Below are 27231 nucleotides of genomic sequence, written 5' to 3' on the forward strand. Positions count from 1 at the left end.
CCTGGTTTAGTCCTGGTTTAGACCTGGTTTAGACCTGGTTTAGTCCTGGTTTAGACCTGGTTTAGACCTGGTTTAGTCCTGGTTTAGTCCTGGTTTAGTCCTGGTTTAGTTCTTGATGATGTTTGTTGCTGGGAAGAACCTCGCCCTCCGTTACTTGACTCTATCAGCTAATCAGAAAAAAGCATCAATGCGTTGCTAAGCAGAGCGGCGGCGCGCAGCCAATTGGAGCTCTGTATTGGCCTACGGTTCTGGGAGCGGAGTCTGACCGAACCACAGAGTCCCAATCCCGGGCTCAGAGGCACGACGCTCTGGTGGAGGCTCCAGGATGCCCAACAAAACCAAGAAGGACAAGGTACGAGCGCAGCGGGTCCATGTGAGCCCGGGGCCGCACTCAGGCCCCGGGGAGGAGGTTTATGTCCACCGGGGCCCGTTAGCTGCGCGGCTAACGCTAAAGTCAGATGACATCCCTAAGTTTAGCATCATATCATCGAGCCGGACCGGGGCCCCCAGCCGGACCGGGACTAGGGCCCCCAGCCGGACCGGGACTGGGGCCCCCAGCCGGACCGGGACTGGGGCCCCCAGCCGGACCGGGGCAATGCCGTGTCATCCGGGTAAAAGTGTATATCATGTGTAGTTTAACAGCTGAGGCTAAATTGGCTCAGATTTGATTGATTTGGTGGAAACGGCGGTTCCGGGTTTAGACTCGGCTTTAACCGGGGACATGTCCAAAGTGTGGACATGTCCAAAGTGTGGACATGTCCCATGGGGCTCAAGATTCAGAGGCTCCTGCAAAATGTCCTGGAATATGTCAAGTATGTATGTCTAATAGATATAGAAATATCTGTGATATTCTGTCTGGTCTGCAAATACCGAATACTATTCAGAGGAAAGACACAGAAATACTAGTAAATGTGTTTGTACAGTATATTTTACAAATAGTGAAGGCCAAGTACAATATCATGATGTATGTATATATCTATATACTGTCATCAAGGTTGTTGGTTCGACTCCTGCTCCTGATCCTCCTGTGTTGAAGTTGATTGTTCCATTCATTGTCTTCTTTTTCAGGAGTCAAGTAAATCTGCGAAAAGCAGCTCCAGAAACAGCTCCAACGACGACCATGATGGGCCCCACGAGAACTCCCATGAGGTAATAATACACTGTACTTTTAGTCATAATACACTGTACTTTTAGTAATGATACACTGTACTTTTAGTCATAATACACTGTACTTTTAGTCATAATACACTGTACTTTTAGTAATGATACACTGTACTTTTAGTCATAATACACTGTACTTTTAGTAATGATACACTGTACTTTTAGTCATAATACACTGTACTTTTAGTAATGATACACTGTACTTTTAGTCATAATACACTGTACTTTTAGTCATAATACACTGTACTTTTAGTCATAATACACTGTACTTTTAGTCATAATACACTGTACTTTTAGTAATGATACACTGTACTTTTAGTCATAATACACTGTACTTTTAGTCATAATACACTGTACTTTTAGTCATAATACACTGTACTTTTAGTCATAATACACTGTACTTTTAGTAATGATACACTGTACTTTTAGTCATAATACACTGTACTTTTAGTCATAATACACTGTACTTTTAGTAATGATACACTGTACTTTTAGTCATAATACACTGTACTTTTAGTAATGATACACTGTACTTTTAGTCATAATACACTGTACTTTTAGTAATGATACACTGTACTTTTAGTAATGATACACTGTACTTTTAGTAATGATACACTGTACTTTTAGTAATGATACACTGTACTTTTAGTCATAATACACTGTACTTTTAGTCATAATACACTGTACTTTTAGTAATGATACACTGTACTTTTAGTAATGATACACTGTACTTTTAGTCATAATACACTGTACTTTTAGTAATGATACACTGTACTTTTAGTCATGATACACTGTACTTTTAGTCATAATACACTGTACTTTTAGTCATAATACACTGTACTTTTAGTAATGATACACTGTACTTTTAGTCATAATACACTGTACTTTTAGTCATAATACACTGTACTTTTAGTAATGATACACTGTACTTTTAGTCATAATACACTGTACTTTTAGTAATGATACACTGTACTTTTAGTCATAATACACTGTACTTTTAGTCATAATACACTGTACTTTTAGTAATGATACACTGTACTTTTAGTCATAATACACTGTACTTTTAGTAATGATACACTGTACTTTTAGTAATGATACACTGTACTTTTAGTAATGATACACTGTACTTTTAGTCATAATACACTGTACTTTTAGTAATGATACACTGTACTTTTAGTCATAATACACTGTACTTTTAGTCATAATACACTGTACTTTTAGTCATAATACACTGTACTTTTAGTAATGATACACTGTACTTTTAGTAATGATACACTGTACTTTTAGTCATAATACACTGTACTTTTAGTAATGATACACTGTACTTTTAGTCATAATACACTGTACTTTTAGTCATGATACACTGTACTTTTAGTCATAATACACTGTACTTTTAGTCATAATACACTGTACTTTTAGTAATGATACACTGTACTTTTAGTCATAATACACTGTACTTTTAGTCATAATACACTGTACTTTTAGTAATGATACACTGTACTTTTAGTCATAATACACTGTACTTTTAGTAATGATACACTGTACTTTTAGTCATAATACACTGTACTTTTAGTCATAATACACTGTACTTTTAGTCATAATACACTGTACTTTTAGTAATGATACACTGTACTTTTAGTCATAATACACTGTACTTTTAGTCATAATACACTGTACTTTTAGTAATGATACACTGTACTTTTAGTAATGATACACTGTACTTTTAGTCATAATACACTGTACTTTTAGTCATAATACACTGTACTTTTAGTAATGATACACTGTACTTTTAGTCATAATACACTGTACTTTTAGTAATGATACACTGTACTTTTAGTCATAATACACTGTACTTTTAGTCATAATACACTGTACTTTTAGTAATGATACACTGTACTTTTAGTCATAATACACTGTACTTTTAGTCATAATACACTGTACTTTTAGTAATGATACACTGTACTTTTAGTCATAATACACTGTACTTTTAGTAATGATACACTGTACTTTTAGTCATAATACACTGTACTTTTAGTCATAATACACTGTACTTTTAGTCATAATACACTGTACTTTTAGTAATGATACACTGTACTTTTAGTCATAATACACTGTACTTTTAGTCATAATACACTGTACTTTTAGTCATAATACACTGTACTTTTAGTAATGATACACTGTACTTTTAGTCATAATACACTGTACTTTTAGTCATAATACACTGTACTTTTAGTAATGATACACTGTACTTTTAGTAATGATACACTGTACTTTTAGTCATAATACACTGTACTTTTAGTCATAATACACTGTACTTTTAGTAATGATACACTGTACTTTTAGTCATAATACACTGTACTTTTAGTAATGATACACTGTACTTTTAGTCATAATACACTGTACTTTTAGTCATAATACACTGTACTTTTAGTAATGATACACTGTACTTTTAGTCATAATACACTGTACTTTTAGTCATAATACACTGTACTTTTAGTAATGATACACTGTACTTTTAGTCATAATACACTGTACTTTTAGTCATAATACACTGTACTTTTAGTCATAATACACTGTACTTTTAGTAATGATACACTGTACTTTTAGTCATAATACACTGTACTTTTAGTAATGATACACTGTACTTTTAGTCATAATACACTGTACTTTTAGTCATAATACACTGTACTTTTAGTCATAATACACTGTACTTTTAGTAATGATACACTGTACTTTTAGTCATAATACACTGTACTTTTAGTAATGATACACTGTACTTTTAGTCATAATACACTGTACTTTTAGTCATAATACACTGTACTTTTAGTCATAATACACTGTACTTTTAGTAATGATACATAACATTACAGCTCATTCCAAGAGTTACAAATGTCATTGTGTCTTCTGTTTATCGATGGATTTATTTGTATTTCTCAATTGTTTGTTGGTGTTTGCAGAACAAGCGCAGCCCCGCCCCCGCACCCGCCCCCGCACCCGCCCCCGCCCCCGCACCCGCCCCCGCCCCCGCCTCCGCCTCAGCTCCGCCTCCCACACAACTCAACAAAATCAAATACTCCCCGGCGACCACCGTCGTCAAGAAGGAGCGACGCCACAGCTCGTCACGGTTCAGCCTCAGCAAGAACCGCGAGCTGCACAAACTGCCCACACTCAAAGGTAAAAGGACCCGCCCACACAGGGACCCGCCCACACAGGGACCCGCCCACACAGGGACCCGCCCACACAGGGACCCGCCGGAGGCCAGGGGGAGCGGCCTCCTGCCAGAGGGGAGGGGCCTCCTGCCTGACGGGAGCGGCCTCCTGCCAGAGGGGAGGGGCCTCCTGCCTGAGGGGAGGAGCCTCCTGCCTGAGGGGAGGAGCCTCCTGCCTGAGCCCTGGAGGAAGAGGAAAGAGTCCACAGTGGAGATGAGGGTGGTGTAGTCATGGTGTTGTCATGGCGATGAGGGTGGTGTCATCGTGGTGTCGTCGTGGCGATGAGGGTGGTGTCATCATGGTGTTGTCATGGCGATGAGGGTGGTGTTTTCAGGGTGTCGTTGTGGCGATGAGGGTGGTGTCATCATGGTGTTGTCATGGCGATGAGGGTGGTGTCATCGTGGTGTCGTCGTGGCGATGAGGGTGGTGTCATCATGGTGTTGTCATGGCGATGAGGGTGGTGTCATCGTGGTGTCGTCGTGGCGATGAGGGTGGTGTCATCATGGTGTTGTCATGGCGATGAGGGTGGTGTCATCGAGGTGTCGTCGTGGCGATGAGGGTGGTGTCATCGTGGTGTCGTCGTGGCGATGAGGGTGGTGTCATCATGGTGTTGTCATGGCGATGAGGGTGGTGTCATCGTGGTGTCGTCGTGGCGATGAGGGTGGTGTCATCATGGTGTTGTCATGGCGATGAGGGTGGTGTTTTCAGGGTGTCGTTGTGGCGATGAGGGTGGTGTCATCGTGGTGTCGTCGTGGCGATGAGGGTGGTGTCATCATGGTGTTGTCATGGCGATGAGGGTGGTGTTTTCATGGTGTTGTCATGGCGATGAGGGTGGTGTCATCGTGGTGTCGTCGTGGCGATGAGGGTGGTGTCATCATGGTGTTGTGATGGCGATGAGGGTGGTGTCATCGTGGTGTCGTCGTGGCGATGAGGGTGGTGTCATCATGGTGTTGTCATGGCGATGAGGGTGGTGTCATCGAGGTGTCGTCGTGGCGATGAGGGTGGTGTCATCGTGGTGTCGTCGTGGCGATGAGGGTGGTGTCATCATGGTGTTGTCATGGCGATGAGGGTGGTGTCATCGAGGTGTCGTCGTGGCGATGAGGGTGGTGTCATCATGGTGTTGTCGTGGCGATGAGGGTGGTGTCATCTTGGTGTTGTCGTGGCGATGAGGGTGGTGTCATCATGGTGTCGTTGTGGCGATGAGGGTGGTGTCATCATGGTGTTGTCATGGCGATGAGGGTGGTGTCATCATGGTGTCGTTGTGGCGATGAGGGTGGTGTTTTCATGGTGTTGTCGTGGCGATGAGGGTGGTGTCATCATGGTGTTGTCATGGCGATGAGGGTGGTGTCATCATGGTGTTGTCATGGCGATGAGGGTGGTGTCATCGTGGTGTCGTTGTGGCGATGAGGGTGGTGTCATCATGGTGTTGTCGTGGCGATGAGGGTGGTGTCATCATGGTGTCGTTGTGGCGATGAGGGTGGTGTTTTCATGGTGTTGTCGTGGCAATGAGGGTGGTGTCGTCATGGCGTCGTCGTGGCGATGAGGGTGGTGTCATCATGGTGTCGTCGTGGCGATGAGGGTGGTGTCATCATGGTGTCGTCGTGGCAATGAGGGTGGTGTCGTCATGGCGATCAGGGTGGTGTCGTCGTGGTGATCAGGGTGGTGTCATCATGGTGTTGTCATGGCGATGAGGGTGGTGTCATCGTGGTGTCGTCGTGGCGATGAGGGTGGTGTCATCATGGTGTTGTCATGGCGATGAGGGTGGTGTCATCGAGGTGTCGTCGTGGCGATGAGGGTGGTGTCATCATGGTGTCGTTGTGGCGATGAGGGTGGTGTCATCATGGTGTTGTCATGGCGATGAGGGTGGTGTCATCATGGTGTTGTCATGGCGATGAGGGTGGTGTCATCATGGTGTCGTTGTGGCGATGAGGGTGGTGTTTTCATGGTGTTGTCGTGGCGATGAGGGTGGTGTCATCATGGTGTTGTCATGGCGATGAGGGTGGTGTCATCATGGTGTTGTCATGGCGATGAGGGTGGTGTCATCGTGGTGTCGTTGTGGCGATGAGGATGGTGTCATCATGGTGTTGTCGTGGCGATGAGGGTGGTGTCATCATGGTGTCGTCGTGGCGATGAGGGTGGTGTCATCATGGTGTCGTCGTGGCAATGAGGGTGGTGTCGTCATGGCGATCAGGGTGGTGTCGTCGTGGTGATCAGGGTGGTGTCATCATGGTGTCGTCATGGCGATGAGGGTGGTGTTGTCATGGTGTTGTCGTGGCGATGAGGGTGGTGTTTTCAGGGTGTCGTTGTGGCGATGAGGGTGGTGTCATCATGGTGTTGTCATGGCGATGAGGGTGGTGTCATCGTGGTGTCGTCGTGGCGATGAGGGTGGTGTCATCATGGTGTTGTCATGGCGATGAGGGTGGTGTCATCGAGGTGTCGTCGTGGCGATGAGGGTGGTGTCATCATGGTGTCGTCGTGGCGATGAGGGTGGTGTCATCATTGTGTTGTCATGGCGATGAGGGTGGTGTCATCGAGGTGTCGTCGTGGCGATGAGGGTGGTGTCATCATGGTTTCGTGGCGATGAGGGTGGTGTCATCATGGTGTTGTCATGGCGATGAGGGTGGTGTCATCATGGTGTTGTCATGGCGATGAGGGTGGTGTCATCGTGGTGTCGTTGTGGCGATGAGGGTGGTGTCATCATGGTGTTGTCGTGGCGATGAGGGTGGTGTCATCATGGTGTCGTTGTGGCGATGAGGGTGGTGTTTTCATGGTGTCGTCGTGGCGATGAGGGTGGTGTCATCATGGTGTCGTCGTGGCGATGAGGGTGGTGTCATCATGGTGTCGTCGTGGCAATGAGGGTGGTGTCGTCATGGCGATCAGGGTGGTGTCGTCGTGGTGATCAGGGTGGTGTCATCATGGTGTCGTCATGGCGATGAGGGTGGTGTTGTCATGGTGTTGTCGTGGCGATGAGGGTGGTGTAATCCTGGTGTCGTCGTGGCGATGAGGGTGGTGTCGTCATGGCGATCAGGGTGGTGTCGTCGTGGCGATGAGGGTGGTGTTGTCATGGCGATGAGGGTGGTGTCATTGTGTCGTCGTGGCGATGAGGGTGGTGGTGGCGTCATGGGGATGAGGGCGGTGTCGTCGTGGCGATGAGGGTGGTGTCGTTGTGGGGATGAGGGTGGTGTCGTCGTGGGGATGAGGGTGGTGTCTTCCTGGGGATGAGGGTGGTGTCGTCGTGGCGATGAGGGTGGTGTCATGGCGGCGGCGTGGCGATGAGGGTGGTGTTGTCGTGGCGATCAGGGTGGTGTCGTGGTGTCATGGCGTCTTCGTGGCGATGAGGGTGGTGTCATCATGGCGTCGTCGTGGTGATGAGGGTGGTGTCATCATGTTGTCGTGGCGATGAGGGTGGTGTCATGGTGGCGATGAGGGTGGTGTCATCATGGCGATGAGGGTGGTGTCATGGCGATGAGGGTGGTGTCATCATGGCGATGAGGGTGGTGTCGTCATGGCGATGAGGGTGGTGTCATCATGGTGTTGTCATGGCGATGAGGGTGGTGTCATCATGGTGTCGTCGTGGCGATGAGGGTGGTGTTGTCATGGCGATGATGGTGGTGTCATCCTGGTGTCGTCGTGACGATGAGGGTGGTGTCATCATGGTGTTGTCGTGGCGATGAGGGTGGTGTCATCATGGTGTTGTCATGGCGATGAGGGTGTTTTTTTCATGGTGTCGTCATGGCGATGAGGGTGGTGTCTTCATGGTGTCGTCGTGGCGATGAGGGTGGTGTCATCATGGTGTTGTCATGGCGATGAGGGTGGTGTCGTCATGGTGTCGTCGTGGCGATGAGGGTGGTGTCATCATGGTGTTGTCATGGCGATGAGGGTGGTGTTGTCATGGTGTCGTCGTGGCGATGAGGGTGGTGTCGTCATGGTCTCGTCGTGGCGATGAGGGTGGTGTCGTCATGGCGATGAGGGTGGTGTCGTCGTGACGATGAGGGTGGTGTCATCATGGTGTCGTCGTGGCGATGAGGGTGGTGTCGTCGTGGCGATGAGGGTGGTGTTGTCATGGTGTCGTCCTGGCGATGAGGGTGGTGTCGTCATGGCGATCAGGGTGGTGTCGTCATGGCGATGAGGGTGGTGTCGTCGTGGCGATCAGGGTGGTGTCGTGGTGTCATGGCGTCTTCGTGGCCATGAGGGTGGTGTCATCATGGCGTCGTCATGGCGATGAGGGTGATGTCATCATGTCGTCGTCGTGGCGATGAGGGTGGTGTCATGGTGTCGTCATGGTGATGAGGGTGGTGTCGTCATGGTGTCGTCGTGGCGATGAGGATGGTGTCTTCATGGTGATGAGGGTGGTGTCGTCATGGTGTCGTCGTGGCGATGAGGGTGGTGTTGTGGCGATTAGGGTGGTGTCATGGCGTCGTCGTGGCGATGAGGGTGGTGTCGTCATGGTGTCGTCATGGCGATGAGGGTGGTGTTGTCATGGTGTTGTCATGGCGATGAGGGTGGTGTCATCGTGGTGTCGTCGTGGCGATGAGGGTGGTGTCATCATGGTGTTGTCATGGCGATGAGGGTGGTGTCATCGTGGTGTCGTCGTGGCGATGAGGGTGGTGTCATCATGGTGTTGTCATGGCGATGAGGGTGGTGTCATCGAGGTGTCGTCGTGGCGATGAGGGTGGTGTCATCGTGGGGTCGTCGTGGCGATGAGGGTGGTGTCATCATGGTGTTGTCATGGCGATGAGGGTGGTGTCATCGTGGTGTCGTCGTGGCGATGAGGGTGGTGTCATCATGGTGTTGTCATGGCGATGAGGGTGGTGTCATCGAGGTGTCGTCGTGGCGATGAGGGTGGTGTCATCATGGTGTTGTCGTGGCGATGAGGGTGGTGTCATCTTGGTGTTGTCATGGCGATGAGGGTGGTGTCATCATGGTGTCGTTGTGGCGATGAGGGTGGTGTCATCATGGTGTTGTCATGGCGATGAGGGTGGTGTCATCGTGGTGTCGTCGTGGCGATGAGGGTGGTGTCATCATGGTGTCGTCGTGGCGATGAGGGTGGTGTCATCATGGTGTCGTCGTGGCAATGAGGGTGGTGTCGTCGTGGCGATCAGGGTGGTGTCGTCGTGGTGATCAGGGTGGTGTCATCATGGTGTCGTCATGGCGATGAGGGTGGTGTTGTCATGGTGTTGTCGTGGCGATGAGGGTGGTGTCATCATGGTGTCGTCGTGGCGATGAGAGAGGTGTCATCATGGTGTCGTCGTGGCGATGAGGGTGGTGTCATCATGGTGTCGTCGTGGCGATGAGGGTGGTGTCATCATGGTGTCGTTGTCATGGCGATTAGGGTGGTGTCATCATGGTGTCGTTGTCATGGCGATGAGGGTGGTGTTTTCATGGTGTCGTCGTGGCGATGAGGGTGGTGTCTTCATGGTGTCGTCGTGGCGATGAGGGTGGTGTCGTCATGGCGATGAGGGTGGTGTCGTCGTGGCGATCAGGGTGGTGTCATCATGGCGGCGTTGTGGCGATGAGGGTGGTGTCATCATGGGCGTCGTCGTGGCGATGTGGGTGGTGTCGTCATGGCGATGAGGGTGGTGTCGTCATGGCGATGAGGGTGGTGTCGTCGTGGCGATGAGGGTGGTGTCATGGCGTCGTCGTGGGGATGAGGGCGGTGTCACGGTGTCGTCGTGGCGATGAGGGTGGTGTCTTCATGGTGTCGTCCTGGCGATGAGGGTGGTGTCGTCATGGCGATGAGGGTGGTGTCGTCCTGGCGATGAGGGTGGTGTCGTCATGGCGATGAGGGTGGTGTTGTCATGGTGTCGTCATGGCGATGAGGGTGGTGTCGTCATGGCGATGAGGGTGGTGTCGTCATGGCGATGAGGGTGGTGTCGTCGTGGCGATGAGGGTGGTGTCATGGTGGCGATGAGGGTGGTGTCATGGTGGCGATGAGGGTGGTGTCATGGTTGCGATGAAGGTGGTGTCGTCGTGGCGATGAGGGTGGTGTCGTCGTGGTGATGAGGGTGGTGTCGTCATGGCGATCAGGGTGGTGTCGTCGTGGCGATGAGGGTGGTGTCGTCGTGGCGATGAGGGTGGTGTCATGGTGGCGATGAGGGCGGTGTCATGGTGGCGATGAAGGTGGTGTCATGGCGATGAGGGTGGTGTCGTCGTGGCGATGAGGGTGGTGTCATGGCGTCGTCTTGGCAATGAGGGTGGTGTCGTCATGGCGATGAGGGTGGTGTTGTCATGGCGATGAGGGTGGTGTCATGGTGTCGTCGTGGCGATGAGGGTGGTGTCATGGTGGCGATGAGGGTGGTGTCATGGTGGCGATGAGGGTGGTGTCGTCGTGGCGATGAGGGTGGTGTCGTCATGGCGATCAGGGTGGTGTCGTCGTGGCGATGAGGGTGGTGTCATGGCGTCGTCTTGGCAATGAGGGTGGTGTCGTCATGGCGATGAGGGTGGTGTTGTCATGGCGATGAGGGTGGTGTCATGGTGTCGTCGTGGCGATGAGGGTGGTGTCGTCATTGTGGCGTCATGGGGATGAGGGCGGTGTCGTCGTGGCGATGAGGGTGGTGTCGTCGTGGGGATGAGGGTGGTGTCTTCCTGGGGATGAGGGTGGTGTCGTCGTGGCGATGAGGGTGGTGTCATGGCGGCGGCGTGGCGATGAGGGTGGTGTTGTCGTGGCGATCAGGGTGGTGTCGTGGTGTCATGGCGTCTTCGTGGCGATGAGGGTGGTGTCATCATGGCGTCGTCGTAGTGATGAGGGTGGTGTCATGGTGTCGTCATGGCGATGAGGGTGGTGTCATCGTGGTGTCGTCGTGGCGATGAGGGTGGTGTCATCGTGGTGTCGTCGTGGCGATGAGGGTGGTGTCATCATGGTGTTGTCATGGCGATGAGGGTGGTGTCATCGTGGTGTCGTCGTGGCGATGAGGGTGGTGTCATCATGGTGTTGTCATGGCGATGAGGGTGGTGTCATCGAGGTGTCGTCGTGGCGATGAGGGTGGTGTCATCGTGGGGTCGTCGTGGCGATGAGGGTGGTGTCATCATGGTGTTGTCATGGCGATAAGGGTGGTGTCATCGTGGTGTCGTCGTGGCGATGAGGGTGGTGTCATCATGGTGTTGTCATGGCGATGAGGGTTGTGTCATCGAGGTGTCGTCGTGGCGATGAGGGTGGTGTCATCATGGTGTTGTCGTGGCGATGAGGGTGGTGTCATCTTGGTGTTGTCATGGCGATGAGGGTGGTGTCATCATGGTGTCGTCGTGGCGATGAGGGTGGTGTCATCATGGTGTTGTCATGGCGATGAGGGTGGTGTCATCATGGTGTCGTCGTGGCGATGAGGGTGGTGTCATCATGGTGTCGTCGTGGCGATGAGGGTGGTGTCATCATGGTGTCGTCGTGGCGATGAGGGTGGTGTCATCATGGTGTTGTCGTTGCGATGAGGGTGGTGTCATCATGGTGTCGTCGTGGCGATGAGGGTGGTGTCATCATGGTGTTGTCGTTGCGATGAGGGTGGTGTCATCATGGTGTCGTCGTGGCGATGAGGGTGGTTTTTTCATGGTGTCGTCATGGCGATGAGGGTGGTGTCTTCATGGTGTCGTCGTGGCGATGAGGGTGGTGTCGTCGTGGCGATGAGGGTGGTGTCTTCATGGTGTCGTCATGGCGATGAGGGTGGTGTTGTCATGGTGTCGTCGTGGCGATGAGGGTGGTGTCGTCATGGTGTCGTCGTGGCGATGAGGGTGGTGTTGTCATGGTGTTGTCGTGGCGATGAGGGTGTTGTCATCATGTGCGTCGTCGTGGCGATGTGGGTGGTGTCGTCGTGGCGATGAGGGTGGTGTCGTCGTGGCGATGAAGGTGGTGTCATGGCAGCGTCGTGGCGATGAGGGTGGTGTCATCATGGTGTCGTCGTGGCGATGAGGGTGGTGTCGTCGTGGCGATGAGGGTGGTGTCTTCATGGTGTCGTCCTGGCGATGAGGGTGGTGTCGTCATGGCGATCAGGGTGGTGTCGTCATGGCGATGAGGGTGGTGTCGTCGTGGCGATCAGGGTGGTGTCGTGGTGTCATGGCGTCTTCGTGGCGATGAGGGTGGTGTCATCATGGCGTCGTCGTGGTGATGAGGGTGGCGTCGTCATGGTGTCGTCGTGGCGATGAGGGTGATGTCATCATGTCGTCGTCGTGGCGATGAGGGTGGTCATGGTGTCGTCATGGTGATGAGGGTGGTGTCATGGTGGCGATGGAGGTGGTGTCGTCGTGGCGATGAGGGTGGTGTCATGGCGTCTTCGTGGCGATGAGGGTGGTGTCATCATGACGTCGTCGTGGTGATGAGGGTGGCGTCGTCATGGTGTCGTCGTGGCGATGAGGGTGATGTCATCATGTCGTCGTCGTGGCGATGAGGGTGGTGTCATGGTGTCGTCATGGTGATGAGGGTGGTGTCATGGTGGCAATGAGGGTGGTGTCATGGTGGCGATGGAGGTGGTGTCGTTGTGGCGATGAGGGTGGTGTTGTCGTGGCGATGAGGGTGGTGCTGTGGCGATGAGGGTGGTGTTGTCATGGTGTCGTCATGGCGATGAGGGTGGTGTTGTCATTGTGTCGTCATGGCGATGAGGGTGGTGTTGTCATGGCGATGAGGGTGGTGTCATGGTGTCGTCGTGGCGATGAGGGTGGTGTCGTCATGGTGTCGTCATGGCGATGAGGGTGGTGTTGTCATGGCGATGAGGGTGGTGTCATGGTGTCGTCGTGGCGATGAGGGTGGTGTCGTCGTGGCGATGAGGATGGTGTCTCCATGGCGATGAGGGTGGTGTCGTCATGGCGATGAGGGTGGTGTCGTCATGGTGTCGTCCTGGCGATGAGGGTGGTGTCGTCATGGCGATCAGGGTGGTGTCGTCATGGCGATGAGGGTGGTGTCGTGGCGATGAGGGTGGTGTCATGGCGTCGTCGTGGCGATGAGGGTGGTGTCGTCATGGTGTCGTCATGGCTATGAGGGTGGTGTTGTCATGGCGATCAGGGTGGTGTCATGGTGTCGTCGTGGCGATGAGGGTGGTGTCGTCATGGTGTCGTCGTGGCGATGAGGATGGTGTCGTCGTGGTGTCATCCTGGTGTCGTTGTGGCGATGAGGGTGGTGTCATCATGGTGTCGTCGTGGCGATGAGAGTGGTGTCATCATGGTGTCGTCGTGGCGATGAGGGTGGTGTCATCATGGTGTTGTCATGGCGATGAGGGTGGTGTCATCATGGTGTCGTCGTGGCGATGAGGGTGGTGTCATCATGGTGTCGTCGTGGCGATGAGGGTGGTGTCATCATGGTGTTGTCATGGCGATGAGGGTGGTGTCATCATGGTGTCGTTGTCATGGCGATGAGGGTGGTGTCATCATGGTGTCGTCGTGGCGATGAGGGTGGTTTTTTCATGGTGTCGTCGTGGCGATGAGGGTGGTGTCTTCATGGTGTCGTCCTGGCGATGAGGGTGGTGTCGTCATGGCGATCAGGGTGGTGTCGTCATGGCGATGAGGGTGGTGGCGATCAGGGTGGTGTCGTGGTGTCATGGCGTCTTCGTGGCGATGAGGGTGGTGTCATCATGGCGTCGTCGTGGCGATGAGAGTGGTGTTATGGTGTCTTGGTGGCGATGAGGGTGGTGTTATGGTGTCATGGTGGCGATGAGGGTGGTGTCGTCATGGCGATGAGGGTGGTGTCATCATGGTGTTGTCATGGCGATGAGGGTGGTGTCATCATGGTGTTGTCGTTGCGATGAGGGTGGTGTCATCATGGTGTCGTTGTCATGGCGATTAGGGTGGTGTCATCATGGTGTCGTCGTGGCGATGAGGGTGGTGTCGTCATGGCGATGAGGGTGGTGTCTTCATGGTGTCGTCGTGGCGATGAGGATGGTGTCGTCATGGCGATGAGGGTGGTGTCTTCATGGTGTCGTCATGGCGATCAGGGTGGTGTCATCATGGCGGCGTCGTGGCGATGAGGGTGGTGTCATCATGGGCGTCGTCGTGGCGATGTGGGTGGTGTCGTCATGGCGATGAGGGTGGTGTCGTCGTGGCGATGAGGGTGGTGTCATGGCGTCGTCGTGGGGATGAGGGCGGTGTCACGGTGTCGTCGTGGCGATGAGGGTGGTGTCGTCGTGGCGATGAGGGTGGTGTCATGGTGGCGATGAGGGTGGTGTCATGGTGGCGATGAAGGTGGTGTCGTCGTGGCGATGAGGGTGGTGTCGTCGTGGCGATGAGGGTGGTGTCGTCATGGCGATGAGGGCGGTGTCGTCATGGCGATGAGGGTGGTGTCATGGCGATGAGGGTGGTGTCGTCATGGCGATGAGGGTGGTGTCTTCATGGTGTCGTCCTGGCGATGAGGGTGGTGTCGTCATGGCGATCAGGGTGGTGTCGTCATGGCGATGAGGGTGGTGTCGTCGTGGCGATCAGGGTGGTGTCGTTGTGTCATGGCGTCTTCGTGGCGATGAGGATGGTGTCATCATGGTGTCGTCGTGGCGATGAGGGTGGTTTTTTCATGGTGTCGTCATGGCGATGAGGGTGGTGTCTTCATGGTGTCGTCGTGGAGATGAGGGTGGTGTCGTCGTGGCAATGAGGGTGGTGTTGTCATGGTGTCGTCGTGGCGATGAGGGTGGTGTCGTCATGTGCGTCGTCGTGGCGATGTGGGTGGTGTCGTCGTGGCGATGAGGGTGGTGTCGTCCTGGCGATGAAGGTGGTGTCATGGCAGCGTCGTGGCGATGAGGGTGGTGTCATCATGGTGTCGTCGTGGCGATGAGGGTGGTGTCGTCGTGGCGATGAGGGTGGTGTCTTCATGGTGTCGTCCTGGCGATGAGGGTGGTGTCGTCATGGCGATGAGGGTGGTGTCTTCATGGTGTCGTCATGGCGATCAGGGTGGTGTCGTCATGGCGATGAGGGTGGTGTCGTCGTGGCGATCAGGGTGGTGTCGTGGTGTCATGGCGTCTTCGTGGCGATGAGGGTGGTGTCATCATGGCGTCGTCGTGGTGATGAGGGTGGCGTCGTCATGGTGTCGTCGTGGCGATGAGGGTGATGTCATCATGTCGTCGTCGTGGCGATGAGGGTGGTCATGGTGTCGTCATGGTGATGAGGGTGGTGTCATGGTGGCGATGGAGGTGGTGTCGTCGTGGCGATGAGGGTGGTGTCATGGCGTCTTCGTGGCGATGAGGGTGGTGTCATCATGACGTCGTCGTGGTGATGAGGGTGGCGTCGTCATGGTGTCGTCGTGGCGATGAGGGTGATGTCATCATGTCGTCGTCGTGGCGATGAGGGTGGTGTCATCATGGCGTCGTCGTGGTGATGAGGGTGCTGTCATGGTGTCGTCATGGTGATGAGGGTGGTGTCATGGTGGCAATGAGAGTGGTGTCATGGTGGCGATGGAGGTGGTGTCGTCGTGGCGATGAGGGTGGTGTCGTCGTGGCGATGAGGGTGGTGTCATCATGTCGTCGTCGTGGCGATTAGGGTGGTGTCATGGTGTCGTCATGGTGATGAGGGTGGTGTCATGGTGGCAATGAGAGTGGTGTCATGGTGGCGATGGAGGTGGTGTCGTCGTGGCGATGAGGGTGGTGTCGTCGTGGCGATGAGGGTGGTGTCGTCGTGGCGATGAGGTTGGTGTCGTGGCATTGAGGGTGGTGTCATGGCGTCGTCGTGGCGATGAGGGTGGTGTCGTCATGGTGTCGTCATGGCGATGAGGGTGGTGTTGTCATGGCAATGAGGGTGGTGTCATGGTGTCGTCCTGGCGATGAGGGTGGTGTCGTCATGGCGATGAGGGTGGTGTTGTCATGGCGATGAGGGTGGTGTCTTCATGGTGTCGTCCTGGCGATGAGGGTGGTGTCGTCATGGCGATGAGGGTGGTGTTGTCATGGCGATGAGGGTGGTGTTGTCATGGCGATGAGGGTGGTGTCTTCATGGTGTCGTCGTGGCGATCAGGGTGGTGTCGTGGTGGCGATGAGGGTGGTGTCATGGTGTCGTCGTGGCGATGAGGGTGGTGTCGTCATGGCGATGAGGGTGTTGTCGTCGTGGCGATGAGGGTGGTGTCGTGGCGATGAAGGTGGTGTCATGGCGGCGTCGTGGCGATGAGGGTGGTGTCATCATGGTGTCGTCGTGGCGATGAGGGTGGTGTCGTCGTGGCGATGAGGATGGTGTCGTCCTGGCGATGAGGGTGGTGTCGTCATGGCGATGAGGGTGGTGTTGTCATGGTGTCGTCCTGGCGATGAGGGTGGTGTCGTCATGGCGATGAGGTTGGTGTCTTCATGGTGTCGTCCTGGCGATGAGGGTGGTGTCGTCATGGCGATGAGGGTGGTGTCGTCGTGGCGATCAGGGTGGTGTCGTGGTGTCATCATGGCGTCGTCGTGGTGATGAGGGTGATGTCATCATGTCGTCGTCGTGGCGATGAGGGTGGTGTCATGGTGTCGTCATGGTGATGAGGGTGGTGTCATGGTGGCGATGAGGGTGGTGTCATGGTGGCGATGAGGGTGGTGTCGTCGTGGCGATGAGGGTGGTGTCGTCGTGGCGATGAGGGTGGTGTCATGGTGTCTTCGTGGCGATGAGGGTGGTGTCATGGTGTCGTCATGGCGATGAGGGTGGTGTCGTGGCGATGAGGGTGGTGTCATGGCGTCGTCGTGGCGATGAGGGTGGTGTCGTCATGGTGTCGTCGTGGCGATGAGGGTGGTGTCATCATGGCGTCGTCGTGGCGATGAGGGTGATGTCATCATGGCGATCAGGGTGGTGTCATGGCGATGAGGGTGATGTCATCATGGCGATCAGGGTGGTGTCATGGCGATGAGGGTGGTGTCGTCGTGGCGATCAGGGTGGTGTCGTGGTGTCATGGCGTCTTCGTGGCGATGAGGGTGGTGTCATGGTGGCGATGAGGGTGGTGTCATCGTGGCGATGAGGGTGGTGTCGTCGTGGCGATGAGGGTGGTGTCGTCGTGGCGATGATGGTGGTGTCGTGGCGATGAGGGTGGTGTCATGGCGTCGTCGTGGTGATGAGGGTGGTGTCGTCATGGTGTCGTCATGGCGATGAGGGTGGTGTTGTCATGGCGATGAGGGTGGTGTCATGGTGTCGTCGTGGCGATGAGGGTGGTGTCGTCATGGTGTCGTCGTGGCGATGAGGGTGGTGTCATGGCGTCGTCGTGGCGATGAGGGTGGTGTCGTCATGGTGTCGTCATGGCGATGAGGTTGGTATTGTCGTGGCGATGAGGGTGATGTCGTGGCGATGAGGGTGGTGTCATGGCGTCGTCGTGGTGATGAGGGTGGTGTCGTCATGGTGTCGTCATGGCGATGAGGGTGGTGTTGTCATGGCGATGAGGGTGGTGTCATGGTGTCGTCGTGGCGATGAGGGTGGTGTCGTCATGGTGTCGTCGTGGCGATGAGGGTGATGTCATGGTGTCTTCGTGGCGATGAGGGTGGTGTCATGGTGTCGTCATGGCGATGAGGGTGGTGTCATGTGGCGATGAGGGTGGTGTCATGGTGGCGATGAGGGTTGTGTCGTCGTAGCGATGAGGGTGGTGTCGTCGTGGCGATGAGGGTGGTGTCGTGGCGATGAGGGTGGTGTCGTCGTGGCGATGAGGGTGGTGTCATGGCGTCGTCGTGGCAATGAGGGTGGTTTCGTCATGGTGTCGTCATGGCGATGAGGGTGGTGGTGGCGTCATGGGGATGAGGGCGGTGTCGTCGTGGCGATGAGGGTGGTGTTGTTGTAGGGATGAGGGTGGTGTCGTCGTGGGGATGAGGGTTGTGTCGTCATGGTGTCGTCGTGGCGATGAGGGCGGTGTCGTCGTGGGGATGAGGGTGGTGTCGTCGTGGGGATGAGGGTGGTGTCGTCGTGGGGATGAGGGTGGTGTCGTCGTGGCGATGAGGGTGGTGTCATGGCGGCCCCGTGGCGATGAGGGTGGTGTCATCATGGTGTCGTCGTGGCGATGAGGGTGGTGTCGTCGTGGCGATGAGGGTGGTGTCTTCATGGTGTCGTCCTGGCGATGAGGGTGGTGTCGTCATGGCGATGAGGGTGGTGTTTTCATGGTGTCGTCCTGGCGATTAGGGTGGTGTCGTCATGGCGATGAGGGTGGTGTTTTCATGGTGTCGTCATGGCGATGAGGGTGGTGTCGTCATGGCGATGAGGGTCGTGTCGTCGTGGCGATCAGGGTGGTGTCGTGGTGTCATCATGGCGTCGTCGTGGTGATGAGGGTGATGTCATCATGTCGTCGTCGTGGCGATGAGGGTGGTGTCATGGTGTCGTCATGGTGATGAGGGTGGTGTCATGGTGGCGATGAGGGTGGTGTCATGGTGGCGATGAGGGTGGTGTCGTCGTGGCGATGAGGGTGGTGTCGTCGTGGCGATGAGGGTGGTGTCATGGTGTCTTCGTGGCGATGAGGGTGGTGTCATGGTGTCGTCATGGCGATGAGGGTGGTGTCGTGGCGATGAGGGTGGTGTCATGGCGTCGTCGTGGCGATGAGGGTGGTGTCGTCATGGTGTCGTCGTGGCGATGAGGGTGGTGTCATCATGGCGTCGTCGTGGCGATGAGGGTGATGTCATCATGGCGATCAGGGTGGTGTCATGGCGATGAGGGTGATGTCATCATGGCGATCAGGGTGGTGTCATGGCGATGAGGGTGGTGTCGTCGTGGCGATCAGGGTGGTGTCGTGGTGTCATGGTGTCTTCGTGGCGATGAAGGTGGTGTCGTCATGGCGATGAGGGTGGTGTCATCATGGGCGTCGTCGTGGCGATGTGGGTGGTTTCGTCATGGCGATGAGGGTGGTGTCGTCGTGGCGATTAGGGTGGTGTCGTCGTGGCGATGAGGGTGGTGTCATGGCGGCGTCGTGGCGATGAGGGTGGTGTCATCATGGGCGTCGTCGTGGCGATGTGGGTGGTTTCGTCATGGCGATGAGGGTGGTGTCGTCGTGGCGATTAGGGTGGTGTCGTCGTGGCGATGAGGGTGGTGTCATGGTGTCGTCGTGGCGATGAGGGTGGTGTCATCATGGTGTCGTCGTGGCGATGAGGGTGGTGTCGTCGTGGCGATGAGGATGGTGTCGTCCTGGCGATGAGGGTGGTGTCGTCATGGCGATGAGGGTGGTGTTGTCATGGTGTCGTCCTGGCGATGAGGGTGGTGTCGTCATGGCGATGAGGGTGGTGTCTTCATGGTGTCGTCCTGGCGATGAGGGTGGTGTCGTCGTGGCGATCAGGGTGGTGTCGTGGTGTCATGGCGTCTTCGTGGCGATGAGGGTGGTGTCATCATGGCGTCGTCGTGGCGATGAGGGTGATGTCATCATGTCGTCGTCGTGGCGATGAGGGTAGTGTCATGGTGGCGATGAGGGTGGTGTCATCGTGGCGATGAGGGTGGTGTCGTCGTGGCGATGAGGGTGGTGTCGTCGTGGCGATGATGGTGGTGTCGTGGCGATGAGGGTGGTGTCATGGCGTCGTCGTGGTGATGAGGGTGGTGTCGTCATGGTGTCGTCATGGCGATGAGGGTGGTGTTGTCATGGCGATGAGGGTGGTGTCATGGTGTCGTCGTGGCGATAAGGGTGGTGTCGTCATGGTGTCGTCGTGGCGATGAGGGTGGTGTCATGGCGTCGTCGTGGCGATGAGGGTGGTGTCGTCATGGTGTCGTCATGGCGATGAGGTTGGTATTGTCGTGGCGATGAGGGTGATGTCGTGGCGATGAGGGTGGTGTCATGGCGTCGTCGTGGTGATGAGGGTGGTGTCGTCATGGTGTCGTCATGGCGATGAGGGTGGTGTTGTCATGGCGATGAGGGTGGTGTCATGGTGTCGTCGTGGCGATGAGGGTGGTGTCGTCATGGTGTCGTCGTGGCGATGAGGGTGATGTCATGGTGTCTTCGTGGCGATGAGGGTGGTGTCATGGTGTCGTCATGGCGATGAGGGTGGTGTCATGTGGCGATGAGGGTGGTGTCATGGTGGCGATGAGGGTTGTGTCGTCGTAGCGATGAGGGTGGTGTCGTCGTGGCGATGAGGGTGGTGTCGTGGCGATGAGGGTGGTGTCGTCGTGGCGATGAGGGTGGTGTCATGGCGTCGTCGTGGCAATGAGGGTGGTTTCGTCATGGTGTCGTCATGGCGATGAGGGTGGTGGTGGCGTCATGGGGATGAGGGCGGTGTCGTCGTGGCGATGAGGGTGGTGTTGTTGTAGGGATGAGGGTGGTGTCGTCGTGGGGATGAGGGTTGTGTCGTCATGGTGTCGTCGTGGCGATGAGGGCGGTGTCGTCGTGGGGATGAGGGTGGTGTCGTCGTGGGGATGAGGGTGGTGTCGTCGTGGGGATGAGGGTGGTGTCGTCGTGGCGATGAGGGTGGTGTCATGGCGGCCCCGTGGCGATGAGGGTGGTGTCATCATGGTGTCGTCGTGGCGATGAGGGTGGTGTCGTCGTGGCGATGAGGGTGGTGTCTTCATGGTGTCGTCCTGGCGATGAGGGTGGTGTCGTCATGGCGATGAGGGTGGTGTTTTCATGGTGTCGTCCTGGCGATTAGGGTGGTGTCGTCATGGCGATGAGGGTGGTGTTTTCATGGTGTCGTCCTGGCGATGAGGGTGGTGTCGTCATGGCGATGAGGGTGGTGTTTTCATGGTGTCGTCCTGGCGATGAGGGTGGTGTCGTCATGGCGATCAGGGTGGTGTCGTCATGGCGATGAGGGTGGTTTCATCATGGGCGTCGTCGTGGCGATGTGGGTGGTGTCGTCATGGCGATGAGGGTGGTGTCGTCATGGCGATTAGGGTGGTGTCGTCGTGTCATCATGGCGTCGTCGTGGTGATGAGGGTGATGTCATCATGTCGTCGTCGTGGCGATGAGGGTGGTGTCATGGTGTCGTCATGGTGATGAGGGTGGTGTCATGGTGGCGATGAGGGTGGTGTCATGGTGGCGATGAGGGTGGTGTCGTCGTGGCGATGAGGGTGGTGTCGTCGTGGCGATGAGGGTGGTGTCATGGTGTCTTCGTGGCGATGAGGGTGGTGTCATGGTGTCGTCATGGCGATGAGGGTGGTGTCGTGGCGATGAGGGTGGTGTCATGGCGTCGTCGTGGCGATGAGGGTGGTGTCGTCATGGTGTCGTCGTGGCGATGAGGGTGGTGTCATCATGGCGTCGTCGTGGCGATGAGGGTGATGTCATCATGGCGATCAGGGTGGTGTCATGGCGATGAGGGTGATGTCATCATGGCGATCAGGGTGGTGTCATGGCGATGAGGGTGGTGTCGTCGTGGCGATCAGGGTGGTGTCGTGGTGTCATGGCGTCTTCGTGGCGATGAAGGTGGTGTCGTCATGGCGATGAGGGTGGTGTCATCATGGGCGTCGTCGTGGCGATGTGGGTGGTTTCGTCATGGCGATGAGGGTGGTGTCGTCGTGGCGATTAGGGTGGTGTCGTCGTGGCGATGAGGGTGGTGTCATGGCGGCGTCGTGGCGATGAGGGTGGTGTCATCATGGGCGTCGTCGTGGCGATGTGGGTGGTTTCGTCATGGCGATGAGGGTGGTGTCGTCGTGGCGATTAGGGTGGTGTCGTCGTGGCGATGAGGGTGGTGTCATGGTGTCGTCGTGGCGATGAGGGTGGTGTCATCATGGTGTCGTCGTGGCGATGAGGGTGGTGTCGTCGTGGCGATGAGGATGGTGTCGTCCTGGCGATGAGGGTGGTGTCGTCATGGCGATGAGGGTGGTGTTGTCATGGTGTCGTCCTGGCGATGAGGGTGGTGTCGTCATGGCGATGAGGGTGGTGTCTTCATGGTGTCGTCCTGGCGATGAGGGTGGTGTCGTCGTGGCGATCAGGGTGGTGTCGTGGTGTCATGGCGTCTTCGTGGCGATGAGGGTGGTGTCATCATGGCGTCGTCGTGGCGATGAGGGTGATGTCATCATGTCGTCGTCGTGGCGATGAGGGTAGTGTCATGGTGGCGATGAGGGTGGTGTCATCGTTGCGATGAGGGTGGTGTCGTCGTGGCGATGAGGGTGGTGTCGTCGTGGCGATGATGGTGGTGTCGTGGCGATGAGGGTGGTGTCATGGCGTCGTCGTGGTGATGAGGGTGGTGTCGTCATGGTGTCGTCATGGCGATGAGGGTGGTGTTGTCATGGCGATGAGGGTGGTGTCATGGTGTCGTCGTGGCGATGAGGGTGGTGTCGTCATGGTGTCGTCGTGGCGATGAGGGTGGTGTCATGGCGTCGTCGTGGCGATGAGGGTGGTGTCGTCATGGTGTCGTCATGGCGATGAGGTTGGTATTGTCGTGGCGATGAGGGTGATGTCGTGGCGATGAGGGTGGTGTCATGGCGTCGTCGTGGCGATGAGGGTGGTGTCGTCATGGTGTCGTCATGGCGATGAGGTTGGTATTGTCGTGGCGATGAGGGTGATGTCGTGGCGATGAGGGTGGTGTCATGGCGTCGTCATGGCGATGAGGGTGGTTTCATCATGGGCGTCGTCGTGGCGATGTGGGTGGTGTCGTCATGGCGATGAGGGTGGTGTCGTCATGGCGATTAGGGTGGTGTCGTCGTGGCGATGAGGGTGGTGTCATGGCGGCGTCGTGGCGATGAGGGTGGTGTCGTGGCGATGAGGGTGGTGTCATGGCGTCGTCGTGGTGATGAGGGTGGTGTCGTCATGGTGTCGTCATGGCGATGAGGGTGGTGTTGTCATGGCGATGAGGGTGGTGTCATGGTGTCGTCGTGGCGATGAGGGTGGTGTCGTCATGGTGTCGTCGTGGCGATGAGGGTGATGTCATGGTGTCTTCGTGGCGATGAGGGTGGTGTCATGGTGTCGTCATGGCGATGAGGGTGGTGTCATGTGGCGATGAGGGTGGTGTCATGGTGGCGATGAGGGTTGTGTCGTCGTAGCGATGAGGGTGGTGTCGTCGTGGCGATGAGGGTGGTGTCGTGGCGATGAGGGTGGTGTCGTCGTGGCGATGAGGGTGGTGTCATGGCGTCGTCGTGGCAATGAGGGTGGTTTCGTCATGGTGTCGTCATGGCGATGAGGGTGGTGGTGGCGTCATGGGGATGAGGGCGGTGTCGTCGTGGCGATGAGGGTGGTGTTGTTGTAGGGATGAGGGTGGTGTCGTCGTGGGGATGAGGGTTGTGTCGTCATGGTGTCGTCGTGGCGATGAGGGCGGTGTCGTCGTGGGGATGAGGGTGGTGTCGTCGTGGGGATGAGGGTGGTGTCGTCGTGGGGATGAGGGTGGTGTCGTCGTGGGGATGAGGGTGGTGTCGTCGTGGCGATGAGGGTGGTGTCATGGCGGCCCCGTGGCGATGAGGGTGGTGTCATCATGGTGTCGTCGTGGCGATGAGGGTGGTGTCGTCGTGGCGATGAGGGTGGTGTCTTCATTGTGTCGTCCTGGCGATGAGGGTGGTGTCGTCATGGCGATGAGGGTGGTGTTTTCATGGTGTCGTCCTGGCGATTAGGGTGGTGTCGTCATGGCGATGAGGGTGGTGTTTTCATGGTGTCGTCCTGGCGATGAGGGTGGTGTCGTCATGGCGATGAGGGTGGTGTTTTCATGGTGTCGTCCTGGCGATGAGGGTGGTGTCGTCATGGCGATCAGGGTGGTGTCGTCATGGCGATGAGGGTGGTTTCATCATGGGCGTCGTCGTGGCGATGTGGGTGGTGTCGTCATGGCGATGAGGGTGGTGTCGTCATGGCGATTAGGGTGGTGTCGTCGTGGCGATGAGGGTGGTGTCATGGCGGCGTCGTGGCGATGAGGGTGGTGTCGTGGCGATGAGGGTGGTGTCATGGCGTCGTCGTGGTGATGAGGGTGGTGTCGTCATGGTGTCGTCATGGCGATGAGGGTGGTGTTGTCATGGCGATGAGGGTGGTGTCATGGTGTCGTCGTGGCGATGAGGGTGGTGTCGTCATGGTGTCGTCGTGGCGATGAGGGTGGTGTCGTCATGGTGTCGTCATGGCGATGAGGGTGGTGTTGTCATGGCGATGAGGGTGGTGTCATGGTGTCGTCGTGGCGATGAGGGTGGTGTCGTCATGGTGTCGTCGTGGCGATGAGGGTGATGTCATGGTGTCTTCGTGGCGATGAGGGTGGTGTCATGGTGTCGTCATGGCGATGAGGGTGGTGTCATGTGGCGATGAGGGTGGTGTCATGGTGGCGATGAGGGTTGTGTCGTCGTAGCGATGAGGGTGGTGTCGTCGTGGCGATGAGGGTGGTGTCGTGGCGATGAGGGTGGTGTCGTCGTGGCGATGAGGGTGGTGTCATGGCGTCGTCGTGGCAATGAGGGTGGTTTCGTCATGGTGTCGTCATGGCGATGAGGGTGGTGGTGGCGTCATGGGGATGAGGGCGGTGTCGTCGTGGCGATGAGGGTGGTGTTGTTGTAGGGATGAGGGTGGTGTCGTCGTGGGGATGAGGGTTGTGTCGTCATGGTGTCGTCGTGGCGATGAGGGCGGTGTCGTCGTGGGGATGAGGGTGGTGTCGTCGTGGGGATGAGGGTGGTGTCGTCGTGGGGATGAGGGTGGTGTCGTCGTGGCGATGAGGGTGGTGTCATGGCGGCCCCGTGGCGATGAGGGTGGTGTCATCATGGTGTCGTCGTGGCGATGAGGGTGGTGTCGTCGTGGCGATGAGGGTGGTGTCTTCATGGTGTCGTCCTGGCGATGAGGGTGGTGTCGTCATGGCGATGAGGGTGGTGTTTTCATGGTGTCGTCCTGGCGATTAGGGTGGTGTCGTCATGGCGATGAGGGTGGTGTTTTCATGGTGTCGTCCTGGCGATGAGGGTGGTGTCGTCATGGCGATGAGGGTGGTGTTTTCATGGTGTCGTCCTGGCGATGAGGGTGGTGTCGTCATGGCGATCAGGGTGGTGTCGTCATGGCGATGAGGGTGGTTTCATCATGGGCGTCGTCGTGGCGATGTGGGTGGTGTCGTCATGGCGATGAGGGTGGTGTCGTCATGGCGATTAGGGTGGTGTCGTCGTGGCGATGAGGGTGGTGTCATGGCGGCGTCGTGGCGATGAGGGTGGTGTCGTGGCGATGAGGGTGGTGTCATGGCGTCGTCGTGGTGATGAGGGTGGTGTCGTCATGGTGTCGTCATGGCGATGAGGGTGGTGTTGTCATGGCGATGAGGGTGGTGTCATGGTGTCGTCGTGGCGATGAGGGTGGTGTCGTCATGGTGTCGTCGTGGCGATGAGGGTGATGTCATGGTGTCTTCGTGGCGATGAGGGTGGTGTCATGGTGTCGTCATGGCGATGAGGGTGGTGTCATGTGGCGATGAGGGTGGTGTCATGGTGGCGATGAGGGTTGTGTCGTCGTAGCGATGAGGGTGGTGTCGTCGTGGCGATGAGGGTGGTGTCGTGGCGATGAGGGTGGTGTCGTCGTGGCGATGAGGGTGGTGTCATGGCGTCGTCGTGGCAATGAGGGTGGTTTCGTCATGGTGTCGTCATGGCGATGAGGGTGGTGGTGGCGTCATGGGGATGAGGGCGGTGTCGTCGTGGCGATGAGGGTGGTGTTGTTGTAGGGATGAGGGTGGTGTCGTCGTGGGGATGAGGGTTGTGTCGTCATGGTGTCGTCGTGGCGATGAGGGCGGTGTCGTCGTGGGGATGAGGGTGGTGTCGTCGTGGGGATGAGGGTGGTGTCGTCGTGGGGATGAGGGTGGTGTCGTCGTGGCGATGAGGGTGGTGTCATGGCGGCCCCGTGGCGATGAGGGTGGTGTCATCATGATGTCGTCGTGGCGATGAGGGTGGTGTCGTCGTGGCGATGAGGGTGGTGTCTTCATGGTGTCGTCCTGGCGATGAGGGTGGTGTCGTCATGGCGATGAGGGTGGTGTTTTCATGGTGTCGTCCTGGCGATGAGGGTGGTGTCGTCATGGCGATGAGGGTGGTGTTTTCATGGTGTCGTCCTGGCGATGAGGGTGGTGTCGTCATGGCGATGAGGGTGGTGTTTTCATGGTGTCGTCCTGGCGATGAGGGTGGTGTCGTCATGGCGATGAGGGTGGTGTTTTCATGGTGTCGTCCTGGCGATCAGGGTGGTGTCGTCATGGCGATGAGGGTGGTTTCATCATGGGCGTCGTCGTGGCGATGTGGGTGGTGTCGTCATGGCGATGAGGGTGGTGTCGTCATGGCGATTAGGGTGGTGTCGTCGTGGCGATGAGGGTGGTGTCATGGCGGCGTCGTGGCGATGAGGGTGGTGTCATCATGGTGTCGTCGTGGCGATGAGGATGGTGTCGTCCTGGCGATGAGGGTGGTGTCGTCATGGCGATGAGGGTGGTGTCGTCATGGCGATGAGGGTGGTTTCATCATGGGCGTCGTCGTGGCGATGTGGGTGGTGTCGTCATGGCGATGAGGGTGGTGTCGTCCTGGCGATCAGGGTGGTGTCGTCATGGCGATGAGGGTGGTTTCATCATGGGCGTCGTCGTGGCGATGTGGGTGGTGTCGTCATGGCGATGAGGGTGGTGTCGTCATGGCGATTAGGGTGGTGTCGTCGTGGCGATGAGGGTGGTGTCATGGCGGCGTCGTGGCGATGAGGGTGGTGTCATCATGGTGTCGTCGTGGCGATGAGGATGGTGTCGTCCTGGCGATGAGGGTGGTGTCGTCCTGGCGATGAGGGTGGTGTCGTCATGGCGATGAGGGTGGTGTCGTCATGGCGATGAGGGTGGTGTCGTCGTGGCGATCAGGGTGGTGTCGTGGTGTCATAGCGTCTTCGTGGCGATGAGGGTGGTGTCATCATGGCGATGAGGGTGGTGTCTTCATGGTGTCGTCCTGGCGATGAGGGTGGTGTCGTCATGGCGATGAGGGTGGTGTCTTCATGGTGTCGTCCTGGCGATGAGGGTGGTGTCGTCATGGCGATCAGGGTGGTGTCGTCATGGCGATGAGGGTGGTGTCGTCGTGGCGATCAGGGTGGTGTCGTGGTGTCATGGTGTCGTCGTGGAGATGAGGGTGGTGTCATCATGTCGTCGTCGTGGCGATGAGGGTGGTGTCATGGTGTCGTCATGGCGATGAG

The 27231-nt window shown here is 55.9% G+C and overlaps 1 protein-coding gene across 2 annotated transcripts in view; it reads left to right on the forward strand.

Moving 5' to 3' along the window:
* The first annotated feature begins 213 nt into the window (after positions 1-213).
* Positions 214-27231, forward strand: part of ppp2r5d (protein phosphatase 2, regulatory subunit B', delta) — a 50838-nt gene continuing 23820 nt past the window's right edge. For both annotated transcript variants that reach the window (XM_072436682.1, XM_072436683.1), the window contains exons 1-3: positions 214-352; positions 1069-1149; positions 4119-4335. In XM_072436682.1, coding sequence (XP_072292783.1) covers positions 326-352; positions 1069-1149; positions 4119-4335 — 325 coding nt within the window. In that variant the 5' untranslated portion in view covers positions 214-325. The remainder of the gene's footprint in view (positions 353-1068; positions 1150-4118; positions 4336-27231) is intronic.

The sequence above is a fragment of the Eucyclogobius newberryi genome, unplaced genomic scaffold (genome assembly GCF_026437365.1).
Source record: "Eucyclogobius newberryi isolate DKJ021-1_F unplaced genomic scaffold, fEucNew1.0.hap1 SCAF_8, whole genome shotgun sequence".
Lineage (NCBI taxonomy): Eukaryota > Metazoa > Chordata > Actinopteri > Gobiiformes > Gobiidae > Eucyclogobius > Eucyclogobius newberryi.